Consider the following 24,301-nt stretch of genomic DNA (forward strand, 5'->3'; position numbering starts at 1 on the left):
TGATGATTGAAGCGGGATCTCCGAGCTCGATGCTCGCTGAAGTCGAGTATGGACATGCAGTAAAGTTGGTTGCGTCCAATTAGGATTGGTTTAGTTGTTCGTTCAAGTATAGTAGCGTACAAGTGATGTGTCAAATTGTTCGGAAGCCTCGCCGTGACGCGCTCGATATGTTGAGCCGCTTCCAAGGATTGGGCCGGACCGGCGCATCGTCGCACTCGTCTTCATCCTCGGAATCGCTCTCGCCGTCGGCGTCCAGGATCAGCCGGTTCTTCAGCCGTGGCACCGTCGCCACCCAATCGGGGCAGCGGTAAGGCACAAAGGGAGCGGGGGTGCCGTCGTCGGCACGTTCCACGGGTGGCGCGCGGCGGCGCAGACCCCACTCCAGGCGCCAGTTGAAGGCGGCGACCAGCTCTTCAATCAGCGCAGCCAGCACGGCGCGCCGTTCGGGGTCGCCGTGCTCGCCCGGGTCCTCGATCTGGTCCAACTGCCACTTGGTCGGCTCGCGGTGCTTCCAGAAGTACTCGGCCTCGTAGCCCACCAGGTTGTCGTCGAGGCCGCAGAAGCACTCGTACATGCGGTACAGGGAACGCTGGGGCGTGTCACGCCACCGGTAGATGGGCATGAGCCGGTATTCGTAGATGTGCTCGTACCGCGCGTGGATGAGCTCCGGGTGGTCGCGCAGGAATCGGGGGTTGTCCGGCAGCTTGGTCGGCCATTCCCACGGGTAGACGGGCCAGAGCAGTCGGAGCAGGTCCAGCGCGGGCGTCGTCGAGCCGTTGTTGGCGAGGATGCGCAGCGATCGTCGAATGCCGAAGGGCGAGTACCAGGGCCCACGCCACAGCGACTGGAATCTCCAGTAGTGAATGAGGAGTCTCCGTTTGATGTAGGAGATCCAGGTTTCCATCGCCCCCAAGTAGTAGAAGTCCTGTTTTTCTTTCTTTCTCGTCCAGATTTCGGCAAGCCCCCCCTTAAAATATCCGGGTGTCAAGTTGGTTGTTGTCGGCGGGGTCAAGCCTTCTTCCAAGGGCGAGGGAATCTCGTGAAGGTGCGACTGGTCTCTTGAGTGATTCCTGCCATAAACCAATAAGTTTCCCAAGCTCAGACGCCAGCGCGCGCCCTCACTTATACACAAAATCCAGGTGGAATTCCATCGTGAATGGCGGTGGAGTTTTTTCGGACTGATGTCACCAAGGCAGGGAAATAAGGATGGATGGGAATGGACCGTGCCTCCTGTCAGATCTACACGACGCTACGGGGACCTTTGTGGCGTCGACCTGTGGCTGACCAATAAAAGGGGGTTAAGGGGGTTAACAGAATGCAGGCGCGCAATTGATCTGCGGCCTCGTCTCTAAGCAACACAGCGTTGATTGAAATGCACACATGTTTGTTTGTCTGACAAAATATATAATTCTTGACTGCTTAACCTAGCCGTAAGGCCCTATCTATGTGACAAGATTCTGAAGTCCCTAAATAACCGTGTCTCCTGATATTGCCCCCCCTCCCCGGGAACCAAACCCCTATTTCGCTGAATCATCACATACAAAAATATATACATGAATATCAAACACCGTCGCGATGCCACAGGAACCTGAAATAAAAGCGGCCAAAGAAGCAGGGCAGAAGCGGCGAGTGACGAAGCATAACAGAAAACCCAACAAATCATCGCCTTCGTCGTTCGTAGCTCATCGCCATACCTCGTCCGCTGTTCTCTCGAAACCCCGTGATGCTCAAATTAGATCAGCCACTGTGCCCACCACAACACCCAATATTTTCCTATCCTACATGTCATACACTCGGGCGAATGCCAGACCTATCGTAGAGGCTCTTCTTGACCATTCCCCTCTTCGTCGTTCCTATGCCACTTTCGCGGGAAACGACCACCGTTTCTGAGGGCTTTTTGCCCCATCCTCTCACAGCTCCGGCCAACGCATGCGCAGGCCGTTAACCCAAGCACCATAGACCAGATCCGTGATTTTCTTGCTGTGCTCCATTCCAGGTTGCGGGTCACGACCAGGATACTTTGCAATGAGTGCCGCCTTCTCCCTGTCAGCTGGTTTCTTTGGGCTCCCGTTGCTGTCAACAGCTGAGCTTCCTCGTCTTCGGCGGTGGCTTTCAAGGTGAGGGTTGTTGGATGCAAGTACTAGCTTGGCAGGGCTGGGGATCTCCTGTTTTGGGGTACTCTTGATTATCACTGTCCCAGATGTTGTCCCTGGTTCTGGCGACTTGAGAGGTGTCGAGTTTTGAAGGAACGCGTTGGACAATCTGTTGTCTTGGGACATGTTTGCCACAAGGTTTTGCATCATATGATAAGCGCCCTCGGGGTCGATTGCATCCAGGCCGGCAAACGCGTCTGAAAGTCTCGCCAGTGCTTCACGCTTCGCCAATGCCGAGGTTTGCGCATGAAGCTCGCTCAGAGCGGGTTCCACGGCCCTGGTATATAATCGTCGCCCCAGCATGGCTTCCTTACTGTTGGCCTCGACAGCATGCGGGATTCGGTTCTCATTGGTGAAAACGTCGTTGGAGTCGGGCCATGAGACATGACCAGAAGTGGAACTATCGGATGGTACTCTCCTAAAGAGACGTTGGGAAGATCCGGAGTTGCCAAACGACAGGTCGGTCTGCAGCGGCTTTCTAAGCGCGGGAGCCGGCGGCGGCCCACGGACAGATCCAGTTCCGTTTATTTGGGACAAGGAGGGCTGTTTGCGAACTGTAACCTTGCGCGCAGTACCGGTGGCGGGAGACGAAGGTTGTAGAGGGCCGTCTTTGAGATCTAGTCGGCGGAGGGCATCCTCGGTCGCAAAGACAGATGATGGCTTTCTGGACCTGACCGTGGTTTTTCTAGGCATAACCGATCTGACCGTGTCAAAGACCCATTCATCCTTGTCATCTCTTGGCGAGAATGTCTGCAGTGTTTCTTGGTAGACCGGGCGACTCCTCTTTTTACTCTTAGTAACGTCATAGCTGCGCCGGCGTTCAATCAACTCCTGGAGTACCTCCACCTTGCCGGCATACCGGATGAACCGGTGCTTCAAGAGCTCTCTTGCGCTAGGTCGGCGTTCGGGCTCCTTCATGAGACACTGGCTAACAAAATCCTTGAAGTCTTTGGAAAAGCTACCCTCGAGTCTAGGCGGAGCACTCTTAGGGATCTGGAATAGAGCTTTCATGGGGTGCAAATTTGCATGAGGTGGTTCGCCAAGAGCCATCTCCATAGCAGTAATTCCCAAAGACCAAAGATCGGCTTTGTAGTCGTAGCCATTCTGTTGAATCACTTCTGGTGCCATCCAGAACGGAGTGCCAACGAACGTGTTGCGCTGCGACTTGATGTTGGTAAGTTGGGCGGCGACGCCAAAATCCGCCAGCTTGACTTTGCCTGTTTCCGATAGGAGGACGTTCGCCGCCTTGATGTCTCGGTGGATCTTGCCCTCGGCATGGAGGTATTCCAGGCCAGTCAAGAGCTCACGGCAAATGATGGCAATCTGAGTCTCACTGAAGACAGACGGCTCAGGTTTGAGCTTTTTGAGGCTAGTGTTAGCGATTGTGCAAGATGCATCCATGGATTTGCCAGCCTACCAGGTCTAAACAAGAACCGCCACCCAAGTACTCCATTACGATCCATAGCTTGCTCCCGCGGAGGAAGCTGGCCTTGTACTGGGTAACATGGGAACTGGCACAGGTGCTGAGCACTGAGATCTCAGCCTGGATATCCTGGATATCATCATCTGTTGATTCAAGGTCGATCTGTTGATGTTGTCAGCATGGTGCTGTGGGAGCAGGTAGTTGGTTGTTGTGGGGAACGGTTGCGGCCATGGTTGCGGCCCAGTCCCGGGCGACTTACATGTTTGATGGCGACCACCTCGCCCGTGGCCTTCTCAATGCCCTTGTACACTACTCCAAAGCTGCCACCTGTAGAGAAAAAAACGAGTTAATAGGGCTCTCAATCGAGGCCGAAGGAAATAGTCGACGTACGGCCAAGCTCCTCCAGGACCTGGTAATGACTTGCGATAGCCCCGTCTGCCATGTCGTCTCAGTTGTGATGGATCTCAGATACGCAGGACTTGCGCAGCAAAGCAACAATGATAGAGCCGGGCTCTCCTGCACAATGGCAGCGACAGGAGCAGCAGAAGTGAGGGCGCGATCAGGTCAAATACCACTTTACGCGTGGCCAGGAGAAAACGGGACAGGTCGTTCAGGAAAGAACGGTGACCGGCAACAACAACAAGGCGGTCTGCATGTAGGTCGAGTGAGATATAGTAAAGTTAATGTGGTGGTGGTGCTGGTGGTGCTGGTGGTGCTGGTGGTGCGTACTGTATATGGGCGGGCCTGGCGACGGGACAGCCCCAGCTCTGGGTTCCAGTTGGGTAGGAGCTGGGCTGGCCTGGTTGCTGGGGGAGCCAGGGCGGGCAGGCGGGAAAGCTTGGGTCAATTAGGTCACCCAGGCCCACTGAATCAACAGATTGCCAAACAGGGCAGTAGCAGTACATGACAGATCGGGTGGTGGGCACCACTAAGTAGCTGGGCCAGATGAGCAAGGATCTGGGAGGGAGCAGCACCGTTCGTGTTTTCAGCTGTGCTGTTGCTGTTACCAGCCAGCTAAGGTTCTTCTTTGGTGACGGCCTGGCAACCTGCAAATCAATAGTCTGCTGTCTTGCGGCTCTACCCTACAAGCCTACCATGTCCGCCGCGCCCACGCTCGCGCCCACTATTGACCCGGAGCTGTCTAGCAGTAGAAGAACGGATGGCAGAGAGAAGAAAGAGGAGAACAAGTTTAGAACCTTGCGCCATGCCGGGGTGCCTCTCCCAGTTATTGGGCGCGTCCAGCGCCTACGGCCAGGCATAAACACCGGCCTGCACTTGAGACATGGGTGGGCAATGCCCATGTCAACACCGGCCCAGACCAGGTTGCTTGTTGTCCTGCATTCCAACACTCTAAAAATGTATCGGTTTCGCGCAACAGATCTACAAAGCTGTGCGTGTGTGCGTCTGCGTGTATGCCCGCGTGACATGCGATTTGGTACTGCAATTTGCAGAGAGAACGCCTGAGGACGGTGTTCGCGTTTCAGTGAGGGCGTTGATGTACTACAATGGAAGGGCGCATGGATGGATGGACTCCTCTCTACTGCAGGGCTGCAGGGTCTGGTCGGTCCAGCACACCTACAGCCTAACAGCGCATGTGTACGGAGTCCCATACGGAGAGGTCCCGTACGAAGTGCAGTCCATCTACGGAAATATTGAATGGATTCAATGCGATCGATGCTGGCTGGCGATGTTCTTCTTTCTCTCTCTCTCTCGCTCTCTCCCCCCGCGGTGAAACAAAGCCATCTGCTAGGGCTTCATCCTAAAAACCAGCCTGAGACTGCCGGCGGGCTGGGTGCGACCTTGCTGTTTGTGGGGGTAAATGACGAAGATGACGAAAATCCAAGGACGAAAATAGGCCATGCCCGGCTGTTGTGGGTTGTCTAGTCAACTATCCAATCCCCTCTGTTTAGGTTGGCGACTCCGGGAGGCGCTTGGGCAGCACGGTGACCCCAAGCCACCTCGTCCTGGTCCTAGTCCTTGCAAGTAAATCTTCCGAACTCCAGCTCCCCTCCATTGATCATTGCACCTCCAGCTCCAGTTCGTCGTACGGTAGCAGGAATGGGACTCTAATCTCCATCGCCCGACTTACTGCTACTACTACTACTACTGTTACTGTTACTGTTACTGCCGCTTGCTGCTGCTGCTGCTGCTGCAAACCAGTCAACCTCGACCAGCCCTCCCAGAAATTCCTTGGTCGACCGATCGATAAGTTGATGTGTTGGCGTGCACGTAGCACCGCTTACCCCGTTCACTCGTGTTGACGATCTATCTCGGTCAACCTACCCGTTGATCCAATCTTCCGTCTTCGCCAGTTCCACTCAATCGCCTCACCGCCTGCCAACACGTCCCAATCGCACCGCGTCTTGAAGCCCAACGACACGACGACTCGATATCTCGACAAGCCAAGACTGGCCGAGTTTTGCAGAGCGTCTATTTTGACCCCGAGCTCGACGCACTCTCTTGCGACACGCCCTTGTTGGCGTAAAATAAACATCATCCTGTCGACAAGATAGGCGATACGGCGCCATGGTACCAGCGCCCCCGCAACTTCCTACGCGGTTTCCGTGCTGGTGCAGAGCCGTCTACTCGTGGGGAGGAGAGGTAAGTTTGTGATTCATCGCTATGCTATTTTCCCTTTTGCGAATGCTAACTGGGGCCCTTCTAGTCTCAACGAGACCTCGGTTTTGTCGAGGGCGATCTGATAGAATGCCTGAATGCCGGCGACGGGTCCTGGTGGACGGGAAGGCTACGGCGCAACAAAACAGTCGGCGTTTTCCCGTCCAACTTTGTCGAAGTCTTGCCCGACAGCTTTCGTCCCGTTACCAGATCGACCAGCCCGTTAATATCGAGCAATACACCAAGTCCCACCAATGGCACAACCAAGTCCAAAAAGCCGTTCCGCAAACCGTTCGAGGCATACGCGAAGGCTCCTCATTACACTACCGCTAAACAACCCGAGGTCATACGGGATATGCCAGAGCGTCAACCTTCAAAAATATCGATGCAGCCGTCAGCGCACTCGTCACATGGCTCCATTGGACAAGCGCCTTCAGGATACGGGTCTAGAGCACCATCTCCTCAACCGCCCGTAGATCGACATGGCTCTTGGAATTCAAGGGCACCGTCTCCTCAACCGCCTATAAACCGGCATGGCTCTTGGGACGTGAGGGGGGCATCTCCTGCTCAAGCTCATGGTCGGCATGGCTCGTGGGATGTTAGAGGAGTATCCCCCGCGCCACCCGTAGGCCGGCACGGCTCTTGGGACGTTAGGGCAACGTCTCCTGCACCACCCGCATCGCGCCATGGCTCCTGGGATGCCAGAGCACCGTCTCCGCAGCCACCGCTGCGAATGTCATATCACGGAGCCCGAGCAACATCTCCGCAACCGCCTCATCCCCTACAATATAACGCCCGAGCGCCGTCTCCTCTTCCATTCGATAACCACTACGGTGCTAGGGCGCCATCGCCTCAGCCGCCTCAGCATCACTATGGTTCTAGGGCACCATCTCCGCAGCCGTCTCCATTGCATTACGGATCCAGGGCACCGTCACCTGCACCCTCGTCCTATATACCCTATCGTCCCGGCGCCGAGCTTCCAAAATCGGACTCACCACCTCCGCCTCCACCCCCTCCTCATCGCACCGCGCTTTTAAATCGTGGAGGTTCGAATGCTTCCTACGATAACCGGCCTCGTACGCCTAGGGCCCCTTCGCCATGTCCGCCCTCGCCAAACGGAGATGGCTTTACCCCTCGCCTCTTAGAGAAGCTATGGACGGGGTCATCGAATCGTTAAGTGCACTGGGTTCGAAAAGACAAAAGGACCAGGAATCTCCGGAGCCCGTATTCGACCCGTGGTCACCCGAGTCGTTTGACATGGTCTCACATCGGTCGAAACGTAAAGCCCAAACCAAGCCACGGCCACTGACTTCAATGGGTGTGGCATTGCAGGATGAAGGCTATGAGACGTATAGCGGGAGCTCCTCACAAGAAAATACTCATCACAGCGGCTACGGTGAGGAGCAGAACCTCCCCCAGCTGAACAGCTACGTAGAGAGAATGGAAACTCGACTGCGGAAGATGCATCAACATAGTTCAAGCATGGGTGCTTTGGACAATCAAGAGATGCCGCCCCCACCGCCCCCAAAGAAAGCGGCATATCATCCTGAACGGCCGAAATCTTCGATGGGCGAGAGCGACAGTGACAGAAGACAACGCAAGCAAAAGCCTGCATATGAGATCCCACGCCACCTTCTTAATAGGACTTCGACAACGAAGACGGTTTCGACGAATGCTTCTTCAACCACCCAGAGTACGAACAGGAGTCTGATGAGCGGTGTGTCCGCCAGTGGAATCAGCGCAACCAGCGCCGGGAGCTTGGCACGCAAGAACCGCAGTCGTGCACGCAGCGCTTTAGGGTTTCGGGACGGCGACGATGACGACCTCGAGCGATCGACTACCCCTTTTAGCGGCATTTCTTACCATGCCAGCCACTCCTCTTCCCAGGTCCGCCCACAGTCGCAAGCAGGATTCCGCGACGAGGGCATTGCTGCGGTTGGTGGTCTTGTGCAACCCGGCAACGCCAAACCCAAGAGATCAAATTTCATCAAGAGGATATTGGAGGCGACAAAGACAGGAGTTGCCAGCGGCCGCAGTAGTATTGCGGCGGGGGCGGGATCTGGGGCTTCATTGCCCATGGGCCGTGGACCTACCAACAACAGAATGACCGGAATCGCGGGTGGGAGCGCCAGTAGTCCCCAACTTTCACGTGACGCCGGCAGGGAAATGGGCTTGAGCAGCAATACCGGCGTGGACTGGGTACAGGTGCGGCGGGATGTGAATCGATCCAACACTCTCAGCAAGAACGAGCGTAGTGAGCGTCGTGATCGATGTCAAATGCTGGATTACCCCGCCATCGACCCGGTGGACGAATTCGTCGAGAGCATCGAGGGTGACGAGGGTGCTGACGGCATGCCAGTTCATGAGCCTACTAACTACCAAACGATCAACCTCGGCCAAGTCGACAAGAATTCACGTTTCATAAGCAATCTGCCCCCTATGACCACTGCTGTCACCCTCGCCACGACTTATGTCTGTCGGCCGTATCGAAGTGACGTACAGAGACTGCGGGCCATATTTACTTGGGTAGCAGAGCAAATCAATTGGGAAGAGGACTTCGAGGGTGAGGTGGACACCCGAAGGGTTATCCAAACCAAGAGAGGGTGTGCCGAAGAGTACGCTGCCCTCGTTCACGAAATGTGTACCTCGGTTGGGTTACATTCGGAAATCGTCCGTGGCTATCTCAAGACTCCAGGGGAAATTCCAGAGACGAGCATTATGCCTCGGTCCAATCATTGGTGGAATGCTGTCATCGTCGACAACGAATGGCGTATCATGGATTGTTGCCTTGCTTCTGCGTCGAACCCACAGCGAAGCCTGTACTCAAGTTCGAGCAATGTGAACGCCGACAGCTGGTGGTTTCTTGCGCGACCTTCGGAGATTTGCTGGACGCACATTCCGGAGCACCATAGCCAGCAGCACATTTGCCCGCCTATCTCGCATGAGATCCTTCTCAACCTGCCGGGAGCTTGCCCTCCTTACTTCCGGAATGAGTTGGCTATGGTCGATTACAATACGTCGCTCACACGGATCGAGGACCTGGAGATGGTCCATGTCAAGTTTAACGTCCCGGCCGATATTGAGATTGCGGCCGAGATTGAGGTTCGCGCCTTTACCCGCGACTCGGACGGCGACTTCTTCGAGTCAGGCGACACGGTAAAGAAACGGGCTTTGGCTCAAGCGGAATGGTTTAATGGAGTCAAACGCTATACGGTCAAGGCACTTCTTCCTGGCGACGAAGGCACAGGAGTCCTCAAGGTTTACGCCGGTAAGCGTGGCCTGATGCACAGCATCAAGGATATCCCGCACCCACTGGCTTTTGCCCTACCGGTTATCCACACGGGAGAAAACCCGCCGTATGAGTTTGTGACACGGCATCCAACACCGCACGCCCAGAGGCACGATATTTATGTCGTTCAGCCCCAATGCCAGCGCCTGGCTCTGAACAATACCTTTGTTTTCGCCATCCGCCAGCACCCGTCCCTGTCGCCCGTCTCCTCGATGACGCCAGCCACCAATCCGGGAGCACCGTCCCCGATTCCCTTCGCGCGCCCCGGCAGCGCGATGAGCATGAGCTCCTCCAACCCTAGCACGGTGAGCAGCAGCGGCTATGGCGGTGGCACGTCGGTGGGCGGCAAGAAGCCGGCCAAATTGGCCATCCAGACCCCGGGTGGAAAGATCCTGCGTCTCATGCGCAAAGAGGAGCGACGTGGCGTAGGCGTCGGCGGCAAGAACGTTGGCCCTGAAGAGGAGGTCAGTGATGGAGGCACGTGGGAGACCATTATCAAGTGCTCGGAACGTGGAGTGTGGAGAGGCCTGGTGCTCGCCGATCGCACGGCTAGGTGGTGTGTCTTCGCCGAGTGGGTTTGCATGGGCTAACGTTGGATGTCCTGCCCCTTCATGGCTATCTATCTGCATTGGGCGAACTCCTGGAGAATATTCTCGGAGGACGCTCTCATAATCCCGGCGTTGGTATTTGTTTCTACTGGCAGAAGCGACCAGGCGACATTAATAACCAATTCCCACAGAAGCGTCGTCGCTGGTACAGCGGCAGAGGAGGTTGCGAGCATGATTGTTGTTGATGCATTTTATTTTTTTCTCCTGGCATTTTGCATGTTGTCGAGGCGTTTTGCAGGGAGTCCTAAGGCTTTGGCGGGATTTTACATGGGATCTTCAGGATGGGATTCCTGGTTTGCACAAGGAACTGATTTCGAGGCTGCATCTTCCGAGGGGGCTCAGGCTGCCATGGCCCCCCCCATCTCTCCGTGTATGGAATACTTGCATGTAGGAGTTTATATTCGCCCGGCGTTCGTGTATACTAATGTGTATGGAGATGGCATGATTCCCGAGAGGACAGCCAATGCAAATTATATTCATGATACACATTGTGTATGCTGTTTCCCTGCTTGCCTCTTGTGACGAATGTGACATGTTGTTCCATACTCAAGCCCCGAGAATAGATCTTTCGTTACTATCCAAGCTGGCTGTCATGTATGAAATAGGAGTAGTTAGAGCTAGCTACCGCCGCCATATAGTCTAGAGTCGCCCTACAGAGTACTAGCCAGGATCTGTAGAGTCCACGATCCTTGGGTGAGGAGTACGTAGTCTTTCTGGAGATAACGGGACGGGATGGAGGGTGGAGTTGCAATCCACTCAGGATGCATACTTGCTTACTACTGGCAACAATTGCGAATGATGATGCCGAATGATCACAAGGTTACGTAAACTCCAGGGTCCCATTGCATTGCTGGTGTGCGAGCAAGCAGATGCTATTACAGCGACTTCATGACAAGAACCTTTCTTCCTGGATTTACCGCTCGAAAGTCTCGTCTGGACTATTAGCGAGCCACCATACAAGAAGTTGCGCCCCGTCACCTACAAGCCATCAAGTGGCGGCGCTGTGCCGCAGCTCCTGCAATGCGAATGGAGGCCGGGCGGATCTGGAAGCCCGCACTCTGATGCCGAACGAAGGGGCCAAGGAGAGGCAGGCGAGCTTCACTCTTGCTCCGAGCTGGTTCTACTAGGAGAAAGCAAGATCCCTAAGCTATCACAAGACAATTACGATGAAGACCTCCCCAATAACAGTTGCCATTCTCACCCACGCTGTCCGGGGGCTTGCCTCCCCAACCGCCCCTATAGACACAGGACAAGCTGCTACTGCCGCCGCCGCGGAAGCAGTGAGGGAGAACGGCCAATCATCCACCGCAAGTCACGTTGTGGAATACGGCACTGCCGCTGGCACCACGAGCCAAGGCGAGAACAGGTTCCTCGGGCTCATTCAGGGCTGGCAGCACCGCCGGGCAAGCGGCTACTACCTCCTAACGGACGCGTGCGGCGACGTCATCACCGAGTACCAGGAAGCCCGGCACGTGCGACTAGCGGGCTGCAACGTGACGGACTGCACCGTGGAGCTGCTGGACCGTGAGGCCGACGACATAATGATCAGCAAGAAGATGACATCATCCTCTTCGTCTTCTACGTGGTGCAACGTGCCCGTGACACAATCCGCAGACCCTATCACCAGCCTCATGGGCCACTTGAGATGCCTTGCCTCGGTACGTCCTTCCTCTTTTCCTAAAACGTTCTTTGTCTGTGGGTTATCAGTTGTGAAGGCGAGAGTATCGTGGCTAAAAAAAACAATAAATCGTCGTCACAGTTATCACAGATATCATATCAAAGCATACCGGGAGCATGTTTGACTTGTCGGCGAGTGGTAATGGGAAACCGGATTTCCTACCGAGGCCAGACGGGTGGGAGGTGTTATACTCAACAGCCGGAGATGAAGATGAAGATGAAGACACAGCGACAAAGGCTTTCCTCAGACATCGCACTGGGCGGATTCGAACCTGAAATATGGTCGGAGCTACGGCGATGAACGATGGGCACAGTCATGTATTATCAAGATGTCTTAAAGTATCATCTGCGTAAAAGTATTGCGGGATGTAACATCGTGTATTCGGTAACTGTCATCATACCTACACGTATACATATGTATTTATTGAACAGAGCCCGAGGGTAATGAGAGCTTCTTTCATCTGCACTAAACACTTCCAATGTCTTGAAAACAAACCCTTGCTGGTCGCAGGTAGATTCATATACTATCCACGGGTTTGAAAGTATGTAAGAGAACAGAGTAGATGCCTTCATCAAAGGCTATCACGGATATATATATATTATTGAAGGCTTTCCATCCCTGCATGTCGAGTAGGGGCAAAAGGCATGTGAATGAACCCAGAAACCACGCAACACTACCGGGGCTCGGAGCCAAGAGATGGCGAAGCTGTACCACCTGACAGCTCTGCTGGTAGATTGAATATAAATCAAGCTAAATCAATGGATAATCCTACACTATATGTGTAACTAATCACGTGGAGAGCCGAATGCTTTTAGCCCCTTTAGGGCATCTATCATCTCTAGTAAGTGATACTCAGTCTAGCCTTCTGTTGCGACTCGAGTCGCCTCTCTCCAGCAGCGAGTCGCGCTCGCCTGCTTCATCGCGGCGCTTGGCATCGGAGCCATCGGTTCCATTGTCGTCGCGGTACAGGATGTAGTGCTGCGCCATGAAGAAGACGTCGTACATCATGCTCACGTTGCCCAGGGCGAACTTGACGGGGTTGCCGGTGATGCCGCTCCAGTCACGCTGCAGGTACGAGTCGATGCCCTGTTGGGCGATGCTGAGGGTGCCGCCGCTGAAGTCAAGCAGAATTTGCCAGATGCTCCAGCCCCGGGTGCTGCGGTTGCGGTAGTTGGTCAGTAGCTGCGGCGCGTACTTGATCAGCGTCACCAAGAGCTTGACGTAGGAGATGGTGTAGACGGCGTCGAGCCAGGCCCACGAGGTGCGCGCGTCAGCGCCCGGGTCGGAGGCGGCCACGACAAACACGATAATGCACACGGCGAGGACGGAGCCCGCGGCCACGGCGACGATGCCGCGCGAGGGGCGGTTGCCAGGCGCACGCTCGAACCCCCAGAGGGCGGGCAAGAAGTACTGTGACGTGGTGAGGGTGCAGAGAAGGACGGCGTGGGCGGCAAAGACGATGTCATTAAAGGCGACGGTGGGCGTCAGGCCGTGGTTCCGGACCGCATACTGGGCACGAATGACAGGGGAGTAGTAGAAGGCCATATTTGACGTCAGATAAGCGATGAAGCCTGTCCATGTACCCTTCTGGTTAGTCAGGCACGACTAGACGCCAGTCCATCAAACGACCCCTGCCAAGACGAGACAAAGGAGAGGTTCCATACCAAAGACGTTGATCATGGGGAAGTCAACGGTTGTGCCCGAGGTCGACCGGCGCCTCCAATTCAGCAGGGGCTGGCTGTAGAAGGAGGCCGACCAGCACAGGGTGTACACCCAGCCGAAGACGGCCGAGATGAACTCGAGGAACAGCATGGAGGGTTTCTTCGTCTTGGCTTCCTTGGAGATGGGTGCGGACAATAGGAAGGTCGATCCTTGGCAATATTCTCGTTGTTCGTCGTCGCAATGCAATGCAATGCAACAATGCAGGTGATTGATGAGTAAGAAAGCGTGATAACACTAGCGGACGGCGCCGGCAGCAGGCAGGCAGGTAGGCAGGCCAAGAAAGAGGCAGTTTCTAGATCGATTGATTAAAAGTGGTGCTCTGGGCGACGGTGTCTGGTCTAGGCCACGCACTTCTGCACGCACCACGGGCAGTACACGTACACGGGCTGGGGGCTGAAAAAGAAGCGAACAGGCGAGCAAGGCGCGAGTGTGTTGGGCGTGTTGGGCGTGTTGCGGGCGGACCCGGGCTGGGCTGGGCGGGCGACAAGAGGGAAAGCCGGTTGCGATAATTGCGATAAGAGATAGGCAAGTCGAGGACGTCAAACATCAGCCCATTTCGCCAGCCTTCAGCCTTACCGCTCCACTGCCACATCCCTTGGACTCCGAGCCATCCCCGTTCGGGCTGGTGGCTGTCGATAACCTACGGAGTGCACATCGGGAAATGTAGGACTCCACCGCTTCGTGACTAGTACTAGGTAGTAGCTACGTGAACAGCAACACAGCGTTGCATGCCGGCAGAGTAGGGACCAGGCCTCTAGCATGCGCATGCAATGCAGCCAGCAGCAGACGGCCAGTGCCTCGCGCTTCGGGAAGAATCCCTGAGCCGCATGCAACCCATCGTACGAACATGACTGTCTCGAAAACAAACGCCCTTCGCGATTCGGGCCATCTGCTCATGGTCGTATCACGCTACGGCAGGAATCGCCTGATGCTCAACCTGTATATTATATATATATATCTATATAATATATACTACTTCTCCCCTCCGACTAATATGCCATATACATAACAACCAGAACAATCCAAGAACACACACACACATTCCATCTCATATTCGATACTCAACTCACTACTCCTCCACAATCCATCCACCGCCATCATGGACCACACTACAAACTCACCAACGCTGATGGGCCTGCCGGTAGAGCTGCGTCTGGAAATATACTCGTACCTCTTGACGGTGCCCGAGGATGATGACCACAAGTCTCCCTCCTCCTCCGGCACATCCACCCCCACCTCCGCGAGACCCCCCATGAAGCGCAACCCCTCGTCGTCGGCCTGCTCCACGCCCAAGCCCGTCGAGCTGTACCCGCAGATCCTGCGCGCCTGCCGCCAGACCTACGACGAGGCCGTCGAGACCCTCTACGCCTCCAACAAGTTCGCCGCCCACAGCAGCATGCTGACCACCTTCCCGCGCCTGCACAAGGGCAGCGCCCCGTCGCCGCCGCCCACCTGAGCCAGATGATCCGCCGCTTCACCCTGCGCCTGCGCCTCGACGTCGCCCCCAACTTCGACGCGCACCAGGCCACCGCCCTCCTCAGCGGCCTCGACGAGCTCGAGGTCGACGGCTGGCAGGCCCAGTACCTCGGCGCCGACATTGGTGCCCTGCGCATGCTCGAGGGCGTCCGGGGCGTCCGCCGCGCCCGCGTCTGGGCCGGCGGCTACGAGGCCTACGCGCTCTGGCTTCAGAACAACAGTAAGTTCTACACCCCTACTCCTCAAGGGGCTCTCTTTCCCCTTGTAGCAGTTTCCATACTGACCAACCACTTCCGCAGTGATGAAAGGCATCGGCGAGCCCATGGACGAGTTCCACGAGGAATCCGATTCCGATTCGGCATCAAGCGAGGACATGTGAAATTCAAGGTCAACCTCATACCTGTAATTTCGCTTCTGTTCTTCTCTCGCCTATCTTCGTCTTTTCTGCCGCATTTCAGCACGCGAATACCCACTATCCATTCTGTCCTGCCTTGCTGTTTTTGTTGTACCATCAAGCATTTTTTAAGGAGCGTTGCATCATCTTGGAGTTTGGGAAACAAAAACTTGGGGGACAAGCGGGCCGGCAATCACAGGTGTCTGTCCCAGCTTACGAATATATACGAACACAAATAGACCCATAGACTAATCATCATGAACTTGTCGATTATACTTCATTCCAAAGCAAACATCGTTTCTCTAAATCTCGTGACTTTCATTATGGTCTATGGGGGTATCCCAAGTCCAGCCAGCAGCCCCTGATCGGTGGCGGCGGTCAACCAATCCCTTTTAACGACCCCAAAAAACTGGCAAATCCTCCAGATCTTTCAAGCATTCATTTCACCCCATAACGCAGACCATCCTCCAAAGACAAGGCAAAACGACCATCGCTCTATCATGGACCACTCCTCCCATATTTGCGCGTCTGCTTCCATATGTTTGCAAATGAATTCTGCGAAATCTACTCAAACAATCCTTGCAAGGCAAAAGATCTGGAAAAAGGCAACTCAACCAGAGTAGCCCAGTGAACAAAGCCAAACGAGAAAAAAGCAAGATCGCCTCCTTTCCTTCCTCAACGCCGATATTTTCATGCAAATGACGTCGTGGCTCGGTCTATGTCTGAACCTATTGGACACGCGATGTCTTCAAAAACCCACGATGTGATGTGTTCATCGTCGCAACGGGGCGATGAATCTTGCGAGCTCAAAAGATCGATGGCGACCTCCAGTGCTGACGGCTCTAGAGGCCACTGGATAACACCAACGGGTATATTGATGGAGGGTCCCACCCAGGGCGTATCCAGACGTGACGCTGCCGGTGTGAGTTTAAACAGATTAAGCTTTGGCATTTCCACCGAACATGGTCGGCAAAGTCTTCCAAGCCTTGGCGTCGGGCAGTCTGAACCGTCCAAAGTCCTCATCCAGGTCCAGGATGATCTTCAGCGCATTGCGACTACGAGCATGAGGAGATGCGATGTCCTTTTCCTTGATGGTGGAGACAACCTCGGCGATACCGGTGTGGGTTTGTTCGGGTTTGGCACTGCCAGGGAAGGGCAGCACGTTCTGGAGGACTTCGTAGGCAGCAAGCGTAAAGCCAAACTGGGGCGATGATCGGAGAATACGGGCAGGGCCACCCTTGAAGAAGGCCTGGAAACCTTCTTCTTTCATGATAGTCGACGCGGCGTGCCGAAGCCCAGTGTAGCTTGTGTCACCCTTACGTGCCTCGACTTGGAGACGGGTCTTGATGACGTCGCAGGGAGTCGTCAAGTATGCAGCAGGCATACCGGCAATGGCACCGGCAGTCAAGAGTTGGAGAACCCCGAGCCGTTTGGTCGGAGACTCACCGAAAAAGTCCCGCTTCAAATGGCTGTAGGTGGGGAAGTAGATTGCCGAAAAGGGGACGTCTCGAAGCAAACATGCACTGGCTCCTTTATAGAGGCCCGCCAGGCCGAGGTTCTTAACAATCCACATGGCGGAGCGCTTGCCAGCTCCGTTGGCTTCCTTGACAACCTCACCCTGAACTTGCAGGCGGATCTTGACGATCTCGAGAGGATTGGTGAACACCTGCGCAGGACAAAGGTTAGCTGTGGGCCCGTCACAGGATCTGGGGCAAACTTACAACTTGACAGGCTCCCGCACTGCCACCGGCCAAGATCTCAGCCCAAATGTTGATGTTTCCGGTCTTCTTGTCCGAGAAGTAACCACGAACCAGGTCGTTGACAGTAAGCTTGATGGCCTTCTCAGGAGCGACACCCACCAACTGCGGAAGCACGCCAGAGTACAAGCCTCGGAAGCCCTCGTTCGTGATGACTTTTCTAAAGCAGTCGATTGAGTTCTTGTACAGGCGTTGACCTGGGTCCGCACCTCGTTGGTTCTGCATCCGTGTCTTGACCAGGTCGACGGGGTAGACCATGAAAGCACCAAAGGCGCCAGCAGCACTGCCGAGCATGAAGTTGTAGGCCGACGCGAGCACACCATGCAGGGCATTTTGCGTCGTGGTCTTGGCCTTGGTGACTGCGTCGCCATGCGTTTCTTCCGAGTAGCCACGGTGTCTCCAGGATGGATCAAGGACCTTCGCGAAGTCGAATAGGCCCAGTCTACCGGAAGGCTCATCGAGACTGGCGAAGTGGAAAAGAATGTCGGCCTCCATGGGAGTGAAGAGGGAGAAACGCGTTATCTTGGCTGCCTCGTTCAGGAACTCCGTCTTGGTGATCTTGCCGTCGGAGCTCTTGTCACATGCTTTCCGGATGATGAGCTCTACCAGATCCATCTCCTTAATCATGTTCTGGAATGCTCGTACGTTGGCATATGAAATCTTGCTGCCAAGAGAAATGTTGCACAAAGTCGACAGGTTCTCCAAGAGATGGTCAGAGAGCTTGTGCTTGGAGGTCTCGCGAATGATGCGTTCGAAATCTTCGGGCTCGATGTAGCCGTCGCCATCCTTGTCGAAGAGAAGGAATGCTTGTCTGATCCGCTCACCCTGCAGACCACGAAGCATCTGGGAGAACTCGTGGTATGTGAGGGTATGGCGTCGGGTCTTGTCGCCAATGTATAACTTGGCCCATTGGCACTCCCAATCAAAGGGAATGCTCTCTGGGCCCTTGTTCAGCTCACAAAGCCGCCGGAAGTCGTCGTACGTAACGTTGCCCGTGCGACCAACGTCGAAGAGACGGAAGGCGATCTCGTACTCAGCATCGGCCTTTGCCAATAAGTTGTTGTAGGCAGCCCAATCGGAAATACTGAGCTTGCCAGTGCTCTTGCGGTCGGCGACGCGGAAAAGGAGGCCATACTGCTCGCGCTTGATCTTGCCCTAGTGAGAAGCGAGATGTTAGAATCCGTCCTGCGCTGGTTGGCGAAGCCAATGGTTTCCATGAACACTTACATAGTCTTCATCTTGAGGTGCGATGGCGTTCACAAACTCATCCTCGCCCATGTAGAGCTCACCAGACTCGGCATCCTTGACTGCGTGATGAACGAAGTAGGCACGAGTCTTGGACGAGAGCTCTACGGGGTCTTCAGTACCCAGGAGGGTGTCCTTGACAGCCTCCTTCACTATTGTGGGAGTAGACATGGTTACCGATGGATGGGAAGTCGACAACAAGCTCGTAGTCGCAGCAGAGACAGTGGGACAGACACGTTCAGTGCTTGTTGGGTCGGTAGAGACCGGAGAGAACCACGAATCAGGCCAAATGGTCGGGGACTCGGGTGTGGCTTAACGAATAGGGAGCGGTTGCGACTGTGTTTTTGTTGTCGCTTTCTTCCCTTCCTCCAGAGTGCAGAGAGTGAGTGACTGGGCACGAGCCAGGTAATATTGATTACCCCGGCTCAGACTAGTAGATGCGGGATTAGGAGCAACGGAACTAACGGGAATGACCGGAACGGGGAAGGCTGCGCTTCGTTCTCTCTAAAAAATATCTCGATCTCTGCGAAACAATGCTGGGCAAGGATTGGCTATGGGAAAAGTAGAGAAGGCACGCAATGGGGTGAGGGGAAAAAACGAAACAAGGGTGCCGGCGGTAGTGATCCACGATGACAGAGTCAAGACGAGAGAGAAAAATGTGTCAAGCTCCACCGACAATTGCTTGGGTGCTGATGACGAGAGATGCAGGTCTGGCATGCACAAGATTTTAGCGAATGAGTACCTGACAAGCTGACCCCAAAGACCTGGGTCGATGATTGTTTCCCTCCCGCTGACTGGAGCGGTAAGGCGCTTGGCTTCTGAGGCTTGTACTAATAGGGTGGCCAGATGGATGGCCAGATGGATGGCTAGATTGGTGGCAGCCGGGTCGCAGCAGGATGGGTCGTGGTTGGCTGGCAGCTGGGTGCAGGTCCAGAACCGGTCCTCTCAGTAGTTGGTAGTCCTCTAGTCCTCTAGTCCTCTAGTCCTCTAGTCCTCTCTTAGTTGGGCGCAGAGCTGGGGGTTGCTAGCGCCGTTGGCGCTGGCAGGCGGATGGGCGCTAGCCGATAGCCGATAGCCGATAATGAGATAAGCCGTAACGGGCTTAGCGTCCTTCGGCCCGTTCACCACCACCTGCGACTCTGTGCCTGATCCCCTCCATGTGACATGGGCTCGGGCTTGGTAGGGTTCGACGCAAGTAGGTATACTTGGGAAGTATAAACCCACGGCTGCTATGGTTCCTATAGTCTAATCTCACGACAGGTAAGCACCGGTTAGTCAATGTGACAGGATCTGTACGGCCCCGCCAACAATCGGACTTCTGTTCGGCGCAAGAGAGTCCAGGGACTATTGACCTACTGAGAACTGTGTGCAAAGATGGGAATCAGAAAACCCCAAGATGGACAATGCAGGTAGAGGCACCCGAAACCTGACGCTAGGAAAACATTGACAGCTTACTTACAAGGGGTGCCCATGTTGAAAAGTATATCGTCTGGGAACCAAGCGACAACGACAGGTATTAGTAGTATACTAAATAAGAATGCATGAAAACATTGCGAAACAGCTGTATGACAAACGCTATTGGGGAAAAGGACCATGTTTACTTAGGTATGTATATATGCACAAAGAATAACAGTCAATTCAGGGGACGGGGGTTCGCAAATCATGTCTTTCGGCAAGTGGTCAAGCTCAACATTGGATTTCAGGGGTACAGCTTTAGTACGTCATTCTTTGCTGATGCGACTTGACAAGCAACCAGGGGTCATGCTCACGATCAAGGATCGGATGCAGAATCAACTGCAAATGAAAAGCCACAGGCAACGATACGTCGCGCACGAGGCACATATGATCACGCACACCGAGTGCAAATGGGAGAAAGCTGGCTTGTCAATGAAATGCTTCCATCCTTACGTTCTATGGCAGCAACACAGGGACAACAAGTCCGCCTGTGATATGGGGATGGAATAGAAAACTATGTGCGACCTCCTGCCCGAGGCAACAAAAGGCAAATATTATACTTTAACACAAGACTGTACAAAAGGCCCCTGCAAAGCTGTCACTCTTTTAAGGAGACAACCCAGGGGTGTATGCGCACGGGGGATGCAAAACAAATGCAGTGGAGCAGTCCTTAATGCAAATAGAGGCTGCCAATATTAACGAAGCCATTGCTCGCCTGTCCGCTCTTTTCCGGTGATTCCTACGCCTAGAGCCTGTGTTTGCCAATGCACACAGGTGCATGATGATGTCTATGATCTCGTAAAAAGAGACCTACCAGGAACGCCGAGATGTACCATGCCTTCGCTCATTGCAAACCAAATCCAGCGCGATGGGGAATCTCGTATGGGTCGTAACCGTCATGAAGCTTCGTAAGAGGGCCCAAAGGGGCCCATTATTAAATGTAAGGGGGAATCGTAACGCAGGCCGATATGCCCAGGCAACGATGTTGGAGGCTGCAAAATGGTTCCATGCAGAGAAACAGCTGTCCATCGCCTGGGTCCCCAAAGAAATTGCGACCCGACCGCCCCCCGTGCCCAGAAACACGGGATAGTTCAGAGGCACCAACTCGTTGCAAACGGTCGGCGCTTGTTCATATGTACAGCAAGAATTAGTTGGGGTGTGGGCCAGGCGTTATTAAGTCTGAGACTCGAGTCTCGTGTCTGTGGTGACTGAAGTAACTCGGGGGCAGATTCAGCATTGCGTCGGTATGGGCATCCGGTATGGGCTGTAGTCGTTTCCCGAGGGGAAATATGATGTGCTGGTGGATTCTTCGTCGGGGGTTTGAGAAGGCCATGATAGAGGGGTTGTTGCCAAGTATGGAACAACGAAGCCGCTGCGAATTTCGTTCTGCACGTATGTTGCAGCTCGCTTGTAACGCTTATCGGAGTACTTCTCAAACACGGCGGCGTGGTGGCGGGTGGCAATGCGACAGCAGTCCAACATCATGGCCACAACAGGCTTCAATTGTGTGAAAGTGTAGCCGGAATAGTACACGTGATCAGGCGTCTATCAGTAAGGATTAGCATCGTGCCAAGGCTAACTTATAACATCAAGCGTGCTTACCCATTCGCCCTTTTCCAGGATCAGACGGGAGAGGCAGTGGGCGCCAGCTGCCGTATAGCTGGGAGGCGTGGCCACAAAGCGCTCGTCCATCAGAGCGACCTCCAAAAAGTACTTGGACAAAGTTCGTGTCTCGAGGTCATAATCATCTGCCTTGCTGATGCGTCGAAGGAAGCTCATCGGACCCGGCCAGCCAAGGCAGAATTGTAGCATACTAAGCATAAATCGCTCCGCCTTAAGGATCTCGTCGACTGTGTAACCGCTATCCACCATATAAACGATTTCCTGGACCGAGGGACAATTAATTTCCTCGTACTTGGCTGCAATGAAGATGGCCGTGGCGCCAACGAGCTGCAACTTTCCGAGGGAAACGACCTTGAGCGAGAGGAAACGGTCGATGTAGTTTGCCGTAAGGAACAAGGTTTCAGGAAGAAGGCCAAAACGGCCATGGACTTGAACGACCCAGTCCATCAGAACACCACGCATGGACCATTGGATTTCGGTCTGCGAGTCCATGTAGTGAGGGTTCGGTAACAGTTTGATCTATACGGCAATTCGAGCGTCAGTTTCTGTCGAGTTGCTTGTACTAATGAGCACAGCAAAGTGGGACTTACCTCCATCTCCCGCATGTACTCAAAGATCTCATCACCATATTCTGCTACCATACTGATGTCCCACTGATCCTCTTCGATCTCCTCAATAGTTCGTTTGCTTTCCACCATCTCTTTTGCGTTCTCCAACTCGGTCTGGCCTTTTTTCCAAGCTTGGGGGAAACATGACGGTCATTTCGAACCCAGTAGAAGTACGGGTAGCGTCGTTATTGCGGAATGAATCAGCTGTGGTGAACCCTTGGTCGTCGTAAAACTCTTCCTCTTCCTCGTCGTCTGATATCTCAATGACTTCCGCAGCGGGGTTGTGGTGAGAAAGGAGGTAATTGGAACCAACTTCGACACTTCCGACGCTCGATTTGGCTGGCCCAGTTGCCTCGGGGAGATAGGGGCCAGATACCAAAGCACCCTTCTCCGACTCCAGCGCCTGGTACTCGTGAGCCTGGGGATCCTCTTGAGGTAGCTCTTCAACGGCGTCCAGATATGGTGTTTCGGTACGATTGTCTTCTTCGGAATGGGAAACCCATGTACGATTGCTGGTCTGCTGGGCAGTCTTCAAAGCCGGCTGGCTCTGATGGTGTCGGGGCTGGCGTGGTGCAGCCTCCGGTTGAATAGCGGATGCGCTATCAGACTCCGAGGAAGGAATGATGAGGCCTTTCAAAGCCTCCAAGTTGGAAGACTTGACCTCCCCACCCGACGTAGACGGGCGAGGGAAGCTGTCGTGGTAGATGGACGAAGACGCTCGCTTTGGTGCAGCGGCACGGGCAGGAGCTTGGGAAGGAAGCTGCGAGGCGCCCTGTTTCAAGGGCATTATGTAATGGTCATTACCCACCGTAGGAAGGCTCGACAGGCCACTCTTGGAGGATGGGCGCTGCGCTGGGCGCGCAAAAGCGGCATCCTTGGTGCTATTCTTAGGTGCATGAGCTCGGACTAGGTTTTCCTGAGATGATGCAATAGCAGCCGAAGCCGCGGCGACGGATGCGGTAGAAGGCATACTCGGGACCGAACCTTGCGGTTTGACAGCGAGCTTGGGTTCATCGGGAAGAATTGCCCTGACTGTGTTGCTTCGGTCTGCAAAAGCAGTGCGCTTGGCTGCAGCCTGAAGAGAACCGGTGACAGGCTGGAGCAGGTTACCGGTTGACTTATATCTTTGATGGAGCGATTGCTGCTGCTGCTGCTGCTGCTTGGCAAGGGTCGGGTCCAGGTTCTCGTTTCCTGCAACCGCGAAGGTTCGCGCAGGTCTGAAGGGCTGTTCGAGGGAGAGAAAAAATGTCAGTCTTAGCACATCAAATCAACAAGCTGAGAAACAATGTACATGGATGCGCTTTGGATGGATAGAGGATAGAGATGGGAGATAGGGCTGGGGGATGGAACCAGGTCTGGCTCAAAATGGCAGCGCGTTCATCGCCAGGTTCATAGAGCCACACTTCTAATACTATGACACGAACCAGCCTTCACTTGAGCGCGTCCAAGGAAATTATGATCCCAGTGAAGCTCTGCTTGACCAAGGCGACCTGGTCAGGCATGTGCGCTTATCACGGCTCGAGGCATTCGAGCGAACCATGGCAAGCGCAAATGCGATATGAACAACGGGGACAACAGATGGGCGCATAGGTGGGCTGCAAGTGTGGTGGCGGTAGGTGAAGATGTGGTAGACTCACTCTAGCATCCATGGTGAAGGCGATGGTTGTTGGTGTTGAGATATCGGATAGCTCTACTGGATGAAGCTATTGACTCTGTATAAGAGCTATCCTGTTCAGCAGCGGGCCAGATAGGGCGAGCAGTACCGTCAAAAATAGACAACTGCGGATGTCTGCAATGGATGTACAAGCTGTAGAAAAGGGCGCGACCAAAATTGATGGAGAATTGCTCATCAATGCATTCAATATCGCAAGGTGGCTCGTGTTGTTAAGCGCAATCAAACTTGTAGTTAGATCGTGTTTATGGGTAACAAGGTTGCGCGTTGTCCCCTGTACTGGATGCCGATGCAGATAATGGCCCCAGTTGTGCAAGGCCGCCGAGCTGAGGATGTGAGATCTAAGGCATGTGCAATGAATCGGGTCGCAAGTAAGGAAAATGAGGGTTGAGGGCCTCTCACGTCTCCATCAACTGGATCGATGTATGATATGGTAGGGGCAACATGAAAAGGATTTGAGGAATGGCCCTGGCTGTTGTGATGACCTCGAGGGGGACCAGCTAGCCAGTCAATAAACAACCTGGAATGGAATAAACATTGGACCAAAGCTGCACTGGCTGGTTGGATAGCGAGACGGGGGTA

The 24,301-nt window shown here is 54.4% G+C and overlaps 10 protein-coding genes across 10 annotated transcripts; 4 read left to right on the forward strand and 6 right to left on the reverse strand.

Annotated features, from left to right (window-relative positions):
- Positions 1-130: 130 nt before the first annotated feature.
- Positions 131-904, reverse strand: PG998_007745 (uncharacterized protein; the record flags this gene model as incomplete). Its single annotated transcript, XM_066874561.1, has 1 exon — positions 131-904. The coding sequence occupies one exon, from the start codon at positions 902-904 to the stop codon at positions 131-133; it is 774 nt and encodes a 257-aa protein (XP_066730506.1).
- Positions 905-1,910: 1,006 nt separating this feature from the next.
- On the reverse strand, positions 1,911-4,018 carry PG998_007746 (kinase-like domain-containing protein; the record flags this gene model as incomplete). Its single annotated transcript, XM_066874562.1, has 4 exons — positions 1,911-3,512; positions 3,571-3,738; positions 3,836-3,903; positions 3,967-4,018. 4 exons carry the CDS (start codon positions 4,016-4,018, stop codon positions 1,911-1,913), a joined length of 1,890 nt encoding a protein of 629 aa, XP_066730507.1.
- Positions 4,019-6,102: 2,084 nt separating this feature from the next.
- On the forward strand, positions 6,103-7,369 carry PG998_007747 (variant SH3 domain-containing protein; the record flags this gene model as incomplete). Its single annotated transcript, XM_066874563.1, has 2 exons — positions 6,103-6,177; positions 6,242-7,369. The coding sequence occupies 2 exons, from the start codon at positions 6,103-6,105 to the stop codon at positions 7,367-7,369; spliced, it is 1,203 nt and encodes a 400-aa protein (XP_066730508.1).
- Positions 7,291-10,071, forward strand: PG998_007748 (variant SH3 domain-containing protein; the record flags this gene model as incomplete). Its single annotated transcript, XM_066874564.1, has 1 exon — positions 7,291-10,071. One exon carries the CDS (start codon positions 7,291-7,293, stop codon positions 10,069-10,071), a length of 2,781 nt encoding a protein of 926 aa, XP_066730509.1.
- A 1,184-nt stretch (positions 10,072-11,255) lies between these two features.
- On the forward strand, positions 11,256-12,067 carry PG998_007749 (uncharacterized protein; the record flags this gene model as incomplete). The annotated part of the gene is made up of 2 exons (XM_066874565.1): positions 11,256-11,747; positions 11,966-12,067. The coding sequence occupies 2 exons, from the start codon at positions 11,256-11,258 to the stop codon at positions 12,065-12,067; spliced, it is 594 nt and encodes a 197-aa protein (XP_066730510.1).
- A 552-nt stretch (positions 12,068-12,619) lies between these two features.
- On the reverse strand, positions 12,620-13,579 carry PG998_007750 (cystinosin; the record flags this gene model as incomplete). The annotated part of the gene is made up of 2 exons (XM_066874566.1): positions 12,620-13,338; positions 13,432-13,579. 2 exons carry the CDS (start codon positions 13,577-13,579, stop codon positions 12,620-12,622), a joined length of 867 nt encoding a protein of 288 aa, XP_066730511.1.
- Positions 13,580-14,588: 1,009 nt separating this feature from the next.
- Positions 14,589-15,344, forward strand: PG998_007751 (uncharacterized protein; the record flags this gene model as incomplete). Its single annotated transcript, XM_066874567.1, has 3 exons — positions 14,589-14,840; positions 14,921-15,185; positions 15,265-15,344. 3 exons carry the CDS (start codon positions 14,589-14,591, stop codon positions 15,342-15,344), a joined length of 597 nt encoding a protein of 198 aa, XP_066730512.1.
- A 952-nt stretch (positions 15,345-16,296) lies between these two features.
- On the reverse strand, positions 16,297-18,532 carry PG998_007752 (calcium-binding mitochondrial carrier protein Aralar1; the record flags this gene model as incomplete). The annotated part of the gene is made up of 3 exons (XM_066874568.1): positions 16,297-17,025; positions 17,081-18,271; positions 18,344-18,532. The coding sequence occupies 3 exons, from the start codon at positions 18,530-18,532 to the stop codon at positions 16,297-16,299; spliced, it is 2,109 nt and encodes a 702-aa protein (XP_066730513.1).
- Positions 18,533-19,348: 816 nt separating this feature from the next.
- Positions 19,349-19,833, reverse strand: PG998_007753 (uncharacterized protein; the record flags this gene model as incomplete). Its single annotated transcript, XM_066874569.1, has 2 exons — positions 19,349-19,536; positions 19,821-19,833. 2 exons carry the CDS (start codon positions 19,831-19,833, stop codon positions 19,349-19,351), a joined length of 201 nt encoding a protein of 66 aa, XP_066730514.1.
- Positions 19,834-21,046: 1,213 nt separating this feature from the next.
- Positions 21,047-23,696, reverse strand: PG998_007754 (G2/mitotic-specific cyclin-4; the record flags this gene model as incomplete). Its single annotated transcript, XM_066874570.1, has 5 exons — positions 21,047-21,361; positions 21,419-21,958; positions 22,030-22,178; positions 22,222-23,272; positions 23,685-23,696. The coding sequence occupies 5 exons, from the start codon at positions 23,694-23,696 to the stop codon at positions 21,047-21,049; spliced, it is 2,067 nt and encodes a 688-aa protein (XP_066730515.1).
- Positions 23,697-24,301: the final 605 nt, after the last annotated feature.

Source organism: Apiospora kogelbergensis (assembly GCF_038363985.1).
Source record: "Apiospora kogelbergensis strain CBS 113332 chromosome Unknown utg000005l_segment0_segment0, whole genome shotgun sequence".
NCBI classification, from domain to species: Eukaryota; Fungi; Ascomycota; class Sordariomycetes; order Amphisphaeriales; family Apiosporaceae; genus Apiospora; species Apiospora kogelbergensis.